This window comes from Halichondria panicea, chromosome 10, assembly GCF_963675165.1.
Source record: "Halichondria panicea chromosome 10, odHalPani1.1, whole genome shotgun sequence".
Taxonomy (NCBI): Eukaryota; Metazoa; Porifera; class Demospongiae; order Suberitida; family Halichondriidae; genus Halichondria; species Halichondria panicea.
Window position 1 is genome coordinate 3765870 of NC_087386.1, and position 11373 is coordinate 3777242.

General features: G+C 40.6%; 1 protein-coding gene across 2 annotated transcripts; it reads right to left on the reverse strand.

Moving 5' to 3' along the window:
- Positions 1-632: 632 nt before the first annotated feature.
- LOC135342335 (laminin subunit beta-1-like) lies at positions 633-11372 on the reverse strand. Of its 2 annotated transcripts, none has more exons than XM_064539040.1 (28): positions 11250-11372; positions 10470-11150; positions 9898-10137; positions 9727-9847; positions 9481-9648; positions 8407-8562; positions 8209-8327; positions 7917-8129; positions 7715-7858; positions 7392-7628; positions 7152-7326; positions 6943-7092; positions 6263-6869; positions 6023-6199; positions 5772-5865; positions 5546-5668; positions 4989-5483; positions 4758-4935; positions 4449-4639; positions 4276-4387; positions 4105-4221; positions 3457-3716; positions 2760-3377; positions 2357-2637; positions 1550-1691; positions 1265-1441; positions 1046-1208; positions 633-956 (listed from the first exon to the last, which is right to left on the reverse strand). In XM_064539040.1, the coding sequence occupies exons 1-28, from the start codon at positions 11355-11357 to the stop codon at positions 811-813; spliced, it is 6393 nt and encodes a 2130-aa protein (XP_064395110.1). In that variant the 5' UTR covers positions 11358-11372; the 3' UTR covers positions 633-810. The 2 variants fall into 2 exon arrangements, with proteins under 2 accessions (XP_064395110.1, XP_064395109.1); XM_064539039.1 differs by having other exon boundaries at positions 10470-11153; positions 11250-11355.
- Between the last annotated feature and the right edge of the window lies 1 nt (position 11373).

An 11373-nucleotide genomic window follows, 5' to 3' on the forward strand; every position in this document is an offset into this window, starting at 1 on the left:
TCTCTGAAGTACCAGCCACCTCGATATACCGCCATTTGGTTTGGCACTGATTGCTACATGTATATACAGGAGTGCATGAATATTCATGCACTCCTGATATATAGATCGACATTTGCTGCACAACTTGCCCTGGGATGCTGCCACTCACTATTCTGTATACTGGCCGGTACTGGCTGCCCCAAACTATGTTTGTATTGTAATAATTATGCGATGTTTTCAATGTAATTATATACGGCCGGATATGATGTTTTGGGTGTGATTTGGCAGATAAAATTAGTATACTTAAATTTACTTAGTATACCTAGTATCTCGTTGTCAAGTAATTGTATTGTTATCAAGGTTTGCACACTAGCACTAGTATCTAGACACTGTTTTGGAGGTGTCTATGGGATTTAGAAGCCCAAAGGCACTGATTTAGTATCCCGAGCGTAACTAATATTTAATTTCGAGGTAAGGTCGTTTTTGGCTGCGGCTATTTTCTGAAATGTGGCCACCTCGCTATTCCGGCCAAGCTGCACTGTCCCAAGGGTAGCCGGATTAATTATGTAGATGGCGAATGGACATTTAGAAGTATAGTTATTATCCCCCATGCGCATTTTAGCGACCGGGCGCGAACAAACGTTAATATTCACTTCAATTCCAACCAGCATATTATACTGTACATGTAATGCCATAATAACACAAAAAGCTATAGTTGTATAGTTATGTGAAGTAGAGATCTATAACATGTCACGCTGTTGAACATGCATGAAGTGATACAAATGATGCTTACAATAATAATAATGGAATGTAAATATAAATGTACATCTATCACGGGGTCTTGTAACAGTTGTTCAGCCTATTAGCTCCACTTGTAATGGATGAGGTCAGGGTAGCTAGTCGTAATTGAAGTGCATTAACCCTGTCACTAAGGCTACTCAGTTCGATTGATTCACTCACATACATTTGGAGCAGATCTGTTATGGAGGAAACGAATATACAGCATAGTTATAATTATTGCAATATAGATATATATAGCGTAAGTTTTTCTGTATGGAGCTTGTACCTTGTATCTGTTGCAGTGGAACATTCATGGCAGCTGTGCTGCTGTTCTGTGCTTGCTTGTAGAGAGATTGTACTGTAGTTAGGGAATTAGACGCACTGTTGTGAGCAGTTGCGATTTCGCTAAGTAAATCTTGGGTGTAAGTTTCCGCGGCATCATCCACTCCCTATATAGATGTAGTAATTAGTTGCATGATAAACGAATAACACTACCCTATCTAACCTGGATGTGTATTGCTGTATCGTCAGCAATTAACTGAACTTGTTCAGATAAGTCACTTAGCTCTATATGGCCGTCAGATATCAATTGTTCAGCACTTTCAATGGATAATGCAGTGGTAATACGTGTTTGGTCAATTTCTTCAATGATTGTTGACAAGCTATCCGACTGTTCATTCACCTGTTGTAAATCGTGGCAAATTTATAATACAGTCGGTATAGCACAGTTATGAAATTGTGTTCACATGCTATAAGGCCTAGCTGTGATATGCAACTCAGATCAACAAACCTGTTGTAGGTCACTTCCTTTCACATTTATATTTTCCCAAAGTTGAGTCAGATTGCGTGCAACTTGCAGTTGTTGCTCTCGTGAACAGTAAAGATCAGTCCTCAAGTTGCTCACAATAGTTAAGGTGTCCGAAATTGCAGATCTGAAAATACACGATTGCCAGATACATGCATGGGGAATCTTGAATATATTAATCGTGTGACTGTATAATCATACGACTAAGTGGGAATTTTTATTACGTTATTATTCCGAGCGAAGCGAGGCTATAATCGTGCTAGGTCAAATCGAGATCAACGGTGGTAGTGGTAGTGGTGGTGATGGTTGGTCGATTTAAACTAGATCTAGCTCCAGTTGGTCTCCAGTCAAGCGGTTTCGTTCTAAACTCAGTAGCTAGCTAGATCTAGCTACTTCTCTACCCTACTCTTCTCACAATATGTGGTGTACATCAACACAAGACTCTCTGGCCCACTCGGATCTCACAAAAAGGTTCTACACTGTCTTTATTGAATACACAAACCTAGCTTTCTTACGTGCCGATCATTACGCAACAAAAGAAAATTACGTCATAAGCCAAGCACGACTAAATTACGTCATAAGCCAAGCAACATTTTATGCTGAGCGAGGATTGCACCATGTGTACCCCTAGTTATTATAGTACGAAGTACCTGCTAGAGAATGATACATACACACTGTAAATATGAAAAATAATTATTTATATGAACAATAAAATAGTATATATAGGTGGGGGAAACTATTTTTATATACACTACAGATAATTATAGTTTACAACTTTCCGGCATAACTTACAGTGCATTCTCAGCGATGGTCAGAGCCTCGACAGCAGTTTTGTGGCTGTTTGATGCATTTTTTATTATTTCTTGAACAAATTCATCAGGAAGGATGGTTCCATCGATCAACTCAGCCAACTGTTGAGCCTGCTCCAATGGGAAGCCACGTACAGACAGAACACCTCTGCTTGTGTTTTTGGACATTGCTAGCGTGGCAAAGATATCACTAACAGTCTGAATGGAGCTGAGAATACTGCTGAGCGTGGAATTTGCTTGGTCTATGCCACTCTCAGTTTGTACCTGTACGTATTATGTGTACAAAGAATTGTTTATGCTCACACATACACAGTCACGACATTATATAATTATGTGCAAGTATGAGACTTAGTGTACAGTAGTTGCTGACAAACAAGTATACGTACCAATAGCTCCCGGGCTTTCTCGTTAGCATCCATCACTGCACTGAATGCACTTCTCACAGTCCGATTGAGCTGGCTACTGAGGACTAGGCTAAGGTTTATCTGATCCAATTTCATCTCAACGTGAGTAGCTAAAGATGAAACCCTATCATTCTTAGACCGAAGGTCAAATGTTACAGCATTTACTGTTATGGATAAACTAGTTAGCTTGTTAATAAGTTGATTTGCTCGAGTGTCTAGGTGCGTCAAGTTCATTCGTAAAAGATTGTACGTTGTTTGTACCTCCATCAAGTCTGCTTCAATATTTTCTGCTTCTAGCTCCAACACATTCACATTAAGCACAAGTTGTTGAACTATAATCTCAAAGTTCTTCAGATCCTCCCATGTGATGACAATTTCCCCTCGAACGGTGACAAGCATATCAAACGAATCATTGGCCGTAGCAATGATTAAATGTATTGAAGCGTTATAGTCATGAATGAGCTCTTGTAGCTCAGTAACATCAGACATGTTGACAGTACCATCAAATTCATTTGCTCTATCTAGATTAATCTCGCTCATATTGAGGGCTGTCTGGATGTCGATGATATCCATCGTATACCTATTTAGAGTCTCATTGACCTGAGTAATTGAATATAGCTGAAGTTATATGCTACATGTTTTTTTTAGAAGTGTTTACACATTGTAAGTATAATTGTACCTGTGCAAGGGATGCCTCCAGTCTTGCAACATCACTTTCTTCCAGTGTCATAGAGTTGATGGTGGTATTCGCATTCTCCAGGACACTTGTGAGTGTGCCAAGTTCTGTTTGAATAGTACTCAGAGTATGACCATTGTAGTAGATTGTTACGAATGAGTCTACTCGAACACGAAGGTCCAATATTCTGTTGGCCATATCAGTTATGTTGTCGTACCACTGAAAGTAGCACTCGTGACAACGTATACAGTCAGGAACTTGACCTGTGCATGTAAAAAAAGTTATATCACGCAGTGTAGAGATGTCACCATAATTGGTTAGAGCATCGATGTAGTGCACCATCTAAATTTAAATGATCGTTTTGGGGCTTATTTTGTCATTTGTGAGAAGTCATCCTTTATTTGCATTGAGGCTTTTATAAAAATGCTGTGTGACTGCATGGTAGCACTGTTAGTGTCCCTTATTCGTAGTCGGAGGTTCCACTATATTACTTCCATAATCTATACCACTACTTGCTATATCCACTTTGCACACAGTATAGTGAGAATTTAGAATGGGTTCAGGATTTCTAGTAAATGATCAATTTACTGGTGCATGCGGTGTATACGTATGTCACATAATAATATTTATTATATTGATTGCCACACTCACCAGTAAAGCCAAAAGCACAATCATTGCACTTTAATCCAATAGCTCCATCTACACACTGACAGCGACCGGTAACCAAGTCACACTCATTGGACGTGGCTAGTGTACTGCAGTTGCATTCTGCATTAGGGCATACATAAGTATGTGTACAGCATTCTGTAATAAGAAACGTACCCTCACAACCAGCTGAGGAAGTGAAATTATAATAGCCAGGTGAGCAGGTGCAGCATTTTTCATCATCATCAAAACTTCCAACATTGGGCAGGCAATCACAGGCCCCAGAGTCCTAACATTTTAAAAGACATTACGACATAATAATTGTACACAGCTTTCCAAAAAAACCGAACCTTGTTGCATGTAGCATTGACAGAGCCGTTGTTGCAGCAGTTACAGGGTATACAGCCCAGCCCTTGTGAGAGACCCCAATAGCCATCGGCACACTGATCACACAGCTGACCGATCACATTAGGTTCACAGAAACATTTTCCAAACAACGAATCACAGTCACCCGTTGTTCCTCGTGGATCACATGGGCAAACTGAAAAAAATCATTTTAATTAAGTACAAGCAGTACTTTAGGCTATAGTCTATATACATGTACAATCGACCAATTCTCACTAGGAGTTATGAAATTGTCACAAATTGTCACACTCCACCTTGGCATGATTGTCCTTGTAGTGTGGGATCACCAAAGTATCCAGATCTACAAATTCCGCAGTTGAAGCCCGTAGTGTTGTTTTGACAATTCATACAGCGACCAGTGGTGGTATCGCAAACAGGCCCAAGGGCTAGATCCACATTACCATTGCACTGGCAATCATTACAGAATCCAACCTAGATAAACAGTATCGTTATGAAATGACTATGCAATGTATGTCAATTCTTACCAGCGGATTTCCAAAGTAGCCGTCCCCACACATCTCACATGTTCTCCCTATGTACCCCAGCTGGCAGGCGTCACAAGTCTGTTGATTATCAATGTCCAAGAAACAAGTTACGCTAAAGCTATTATCCACCAGGGGACAGGAGCATCTGCTGCAGGGGATTCCCTTCGTCGGATCTCCGTAGTAACCACTGACACATTGTTCACAATTACTCCCTTCAGAATTTCCGGTACAGTTGAGACACACACCGAACATGTCACAATTCAGGGATTGATTATTGCATTCACACCTCACACATGTATCCCTTATATCCCCTGAGGGCCTAAAATATCCATTATCACAATTTTGGCAAGATGAACCAGAGAATCCATCAGGGCAGAGGCATTCTTCCACTGGGTAAGATCGAGTGTTTACCACAACATCAGCTACTGCCAGCTCAGTAGTTGAGAATGTGGAGATCAGCGATACATTGACAACGTGGACAAACTCAATAAGATCCTACAAAGAAATAGGACTCATGACCACACTATAGTATAATTATGTACAATTATAGTGTTTACCTCTGTAAAGCCTGCACTGGTACTAAGTTGTCCAACATCAGCCAAAATAGCTAAGAACTGCAATTGATTTGGGTTAGGTCCATCTCTACTTCCTACATGCCAATATTCTTCCATGATTGGAATCTGTAGAATAATTATTTTGTTACAGTGAAAACGTAATAATAAGCCGCACGTACTGCACTATTCAGATAAAAATTAATTAAATTAATTATACTAAGACACTTACCGAATAATAGAGTAGTCGACTAAAAGTATCATCTTGTATGGTAGGTGGTGGAAACACGCCCACAACAACCTCTCCAGTGACACCACCAACCATCCTGAACACATACATGTACTACGTATTAATACTATCATACTATTAATTTTATGTAATTATGATAAGTAAGACAAGACAAAATGCTCAATAGATTTTCAGTTAACAATTAAAACGTTGCGGCAGCAATTGTGCCTTGCGTATACGCGTATGGTTCATACCTGATAATAGTAGAATTGATAAGCAATGTTCCAGGTCCGAGTAGTCCATCTTCTACTCTAACCACCATGTTAAACATTTGGCCATAAGATCCCAGTCTATTCACAAGGAAGCTGTCAGGAGCAAATATCATAGGCTGGTCATTCAACAGCAGAATGTATCCTAGTCCAGATGCATCACTGCAGATTGATAATACAGGGTTTGAATCATGAACCACAAAATAATTATTGTTTTTTACTAACCTTGGTCCAAATGGAGCTGCTGGTTGCCCATTTTCAGTCAGGAGTCTCCAACCACTTGCACACTCAGTTGGTGCAGTCGCACAAAGAGTAGTGAAATCAGTTTGAATCGAGCCAAGTATAAAGTTTATCTCATTCACCACACACTCATCGGTTTTGCCGGTACATACACACTGAACACATCTATCTAGAATCACCCCTTTCGTCAAAAAAGAACCATCTGTGCATTCATTACAGTTCAAGCCCACAGAATTTCCAGTACACACACACTGGCCAGTCGCTACATCACATTGTGTCGACTCACTACCAAGTGGATCACACTGACACTGTAGGCATCCTTCGGTTGAAATGTTATAAAATTCAGAAAGGCAAACATTGCATTTGAGACCTTCTACCCCATCAGGGCATAAGCACTGCCCAGTGCTATCACACTGCTGAGAGAGAGCAAAATCAGAACATTGGCATGGGCTACATCCACTGGAAGTGAGGTTAAAAAATCCAGGAAGGCATTCACCACATGTTCTGGTGGTGGCACCAGGGAAACAGTCACACTGGCCAGAGACCTGATTGCACACAGGGCTTGAGGCACCTTGACCATCACAACCACACTCTACATAGTGCAAGAACATTTCAACGTTACATTACATGTATACAATTCGTAGCATGCATGCATATGATCTCACCTTGACAACCACCGGCCGTGAAATTGAACCACCCATTCATACAGTTGTCACATCTGGCACCAGTCACTCCAGGATGGCAAGCAGCACAGGACCCCCCAAATGCAAGGCAAGTTATGTTGTTTATGGTCCCCACTGGATCACAGTCACATTCTGAAGTACATAAAAATGCATTCTAAAGTCCAAACAGATAATCATAATCCACAACGTACGGAAAACTTGTCCGAAAAATTCTGTTGAGAGGGAGAATGATGGTTCCTCACAGAGAGGATCTAACTGAGTAGTTATAGCACGAGGAAGGCATTGTTCAATGATATTGACTTGATCTTCAGGTGAGCGGGATTGGTAGTATGCACTGATCTCACTAAATTCAGGCAGAAGGACAATCTGTATGTATAGAGATGGATGATTACATTGTATGTGTAATAGCATGCAGGACGAGGTGAACTTACTGAATCAAACAGCCATTCCACTGGAAAAAAAGTTGTATACTCAAGCAATAGCTGATACTCAACGGAACTGTCTAGACATACAGAGAAGGCTCTGTAGAATAACTCATTGGACTGAAGAGCTGCTACTTGAAACCTTGTCACATTTGTAGGGGTAGACGTTTCGTCACAGTCCAGATCAAGTGTGACACCATTTTTACTGTAGAGTGTCACAGTGAGGCCCTCAACTGTTTCCATTGTCTACATAAATGATTGATACCAGTATACACAAAGTTACCATGATGCAGCTAAACATGCATATTTTTGTGCTTTTGTATAGGTTGTACCTGATATCTAATGATGACCTCATACTGAGTACGTTCAGGCACATAAAGTTGGAAGCTGATGTCGCTAAAAACTGCTGGTCGGGTAAAACCTCTTCCAGTGAATGGTAACGCATCACCATCAAGTGGAAAGAAAGTGCTGGTTTGCTAAAAATTATAATTTATTAGTATGATTGTTTACCACATTTATCACACAACTACTCACATCTGGGAAGGTAGCTTCTTCAGCCTCAAACACAATGCTGTCAAGTGGCTTAAAAAAGTATCCTGGCAGGGGAGTATTGCACAAGATGGATTCAACATTGGGTTTGCAAGGACATTGGGCTACAGGAGAATTCTGGTCACAAACAGGAATTTCGGAGCCTCCAAGATTGCAATTACATGGAAGACAACCGGATGAGAGGTCATAGAAACCAGCCTGTCAACAAATAAGTTATGCATCATGCATGTGCATAGCCAACTCAGTCATTTTCAACTCAGTCACTTAAAAAACTTACCTTGCATTGATTACATTGTCTCCCTTGTGCGCTTTCAGTACACATACAATCTCCAGTTAGTTTGTCACACAAAGGAAGATCACCGGATATTACTGTGCCCTCTACCACACAATCACAAACTATGGAAAATGTTAACTTGTTAATCCACCCTCTGTGCTCACCGAAACAAAGTAGTACAAATCATATCCACATACTCACTTTCACATCCATTGTCATTGTTCTGCGTCAAGTTCCAATATCCATCTAGACACTGTGTGCACTTCAAAGAGTCAGAGTCTACATTGCTCTTGCAGGAACATTGGCCTTGAGAGTCACATACGTCATTCACTGCACCCTGCGCACTGCACTCACAGTCTGGAAACGAACAAACAAACTGACCATTATTCAACAGCTAAATGTACTTGACACATGCCAAAATCGATCTGCTGCCAAATTAATCTGCCAAATGTAGTCCACATAAACCAAAAACTGTCTGCCTTTCAACAACATTACACACATTCACAAACGTGTAGTTTAAAATCTAGCTACTCTATTGGTGATGGAAGATAGTATTGTTACTGCCGATAGTGTTCAGAGTCAAAAGAAAAAACAAGTAAGTCCTTGATTGCAGTATAAATGAAAGCAGCTATTATAGCTATACGTATACGTATCCAGCTAATGGATGCAATTCATCGCTCCTGAAAGTCACAGCGAAGTTATAGAGACATCTGGTATGCATTGTCACTGTTGTTTTGACAAGTTCAGGGGAACTGCCTCTGAAATTATGCATAGTGTAACGTACGGGGGACAGTGGCACCACGACAGAGCTGCAAGTCTACACTTCGCCTCAAATCCAGGCCGATTAAATACAGCCTGGTATCTATTGTATGAGTGATAGTGCACATGCGCAACTGAGTTCCTCAGAATCGAGGGAATTCGTTCTACGTTAGTAAACGTTAGTAAAATTATGCCGTAAACTAATCAAATACTTTGTTTCCTGTGAAGCTGTGGCTTATGCCCTCTATTGCGTTGTCGAGAATTCTTGCACACTAGTCTGAAGCCAGAAGAGGCTCTCATCTACTACATTTTGCAGTAGGGTAGATGAGAGGCTTTAGACTAGTGCATGCCTTCTTGACAACGAAATAGAGGGCTTAAGCCACAGCTATAGCTAGCTACGCTGCTTCACCATACAATACAGATAGTAGATAGTCGTAGACGGGCCACGCCTTTGTCAAGCTATGATTAAGCGCACATGTCCTCACCCATGCAATTATTACATTAAACATTACTCACTTCTACAAATTACAGGATCATTCAGCAGCAGAGCCAAGTCTTGGAAGTAACCTGGCTGGCATGCCTGACAGTTGTCTCCTGCTGTGTTATCAGAGCAGTTAATGCATTCTGATGTTGAGCGAGCTGCAATAAACTGGCAATCTTCTGCGTGCTCATTGCATATGCATCCTGTACAGTACAACGAACAGTGTGTTACACTAAAATTGCATCAGTAATAACTATTGGTGAACTAGAATCATGCAATACCTTGACATGGGTTGGTATTTGTTGCTGTGCCTGCTCTCCAGGGTCTGTTGTTGAAACCTGTCGCACACATTTCACATTTATTCCCTGCTGTATTGTGCTCACAGTCACACCCACTGTAAACCTGCAGTAAAGCAATTAACTCATATTGAATATAAGATGATTCTTTCTTACTTTACTGTCAACCGACTCTTCACCAGGCTGAGGCACACAGACACCAGAGTGACCATGGCACATGCACTGTCCCTTCACATACCACTCAGATATTGAAAAATACACAAATCTGTTTCCATTGAGCTCTAGCTCTTCGAAGTACCCTAGGAGCTGAATCCTGATATTAGTTAAGGTTCTGTAGCGTGTAGCTGTAGTCTCGCTAATGTTGGGAGACAGATGCTGAGAGGTGGAGAATTTCACCTAGAAAAATAATTATATCATCATCATTATCATGGTATTAATACATCGCACAATAGCTTATTAATTTTGTGAATATTGGTTTTAAGTATCTTGGGTGGTACGTCCGAGTAATATCTGGAACACACACATGCAGTGAATAATATTCACGATTCATGAATATATATTATTATAGTTGCTGCCATATTGTTTGAATAAGGAATGCAACTAAGAACGAGGTAGATCTAATTTGGGCAATGCCCATGAGCGTTTGTAAAGATAACATGCATGAAAAAATTCCCATGGCTATAATACTAACATCACAACATAATTATATCTATTATGATTCAACTCACTGTTCCTCCAGTAAAAGGGAAAAAAAGCGATTCAATGCTCGTACAAATGGGGTCCAGTGTATCAAACACAGTATCTTCATCCACAAACATATCATTTAGTCCAAATGTTTCCACACAGCGCGTGGAGTAGTAGCGATATACTTCCCATGTTGCACCCTCATCTCTGGAATACTCTAGCACCATAGCCCGCGGCCTCACAGAGTCAAATACAATTGATGTGCTCTCAAAGAGGAACTCAGACTCGAAATCAAACTGCAGGACAGATGGAGCTGACGATGGACCTATTTGTGATACCCATACTGTTGACTCGTCGTTGTCGTTGATGTTCGTTGGATCGTTTGTCGTGTTAGGTGAACAGGTGAGACAGTCATCATCTGGCTGAAGGAATATGCAATACTCTGAGCCCATTGTGCATGTTGATTCTGTGGTAACTGTTCTGCCTATTGCAAGGTTGCCTACTGGAGGAAAACATCCTGTTGTTTCTGTGCATTGTGAATTACAGCCGAGGGGCGATGAGCCTAGAAGACATAGGGCTATTGCTAGTGCTATGTACTTAATCAGATTCTTGATGTTAGTGTGTGAATGTCTTTGATTAGTAAAATTTGAAGATGTAGCCTGTAGTCTCAGCATTTGGTTGTAATAATGACAGAGAGGAGATTTTTTCGTTGTCATGATACAAATCTGCTAAGCAAGATAATAATAAAAAGTTAGTATATCAGTGCTGCAAATTTTTACAATAAATGCGAGAATTGGGTTATCTACATGAGTTAAACATCTCACCTTTCCTTGCCACAGATTCAACTTTGAATAACAAACTAAGCTTGCTTTGAACTTGAGAGTTAGTAACGCCCCTCCAATCCGAGATCCACCCCCCTGATATGTACGCATGCCCAGTGTGAAATCA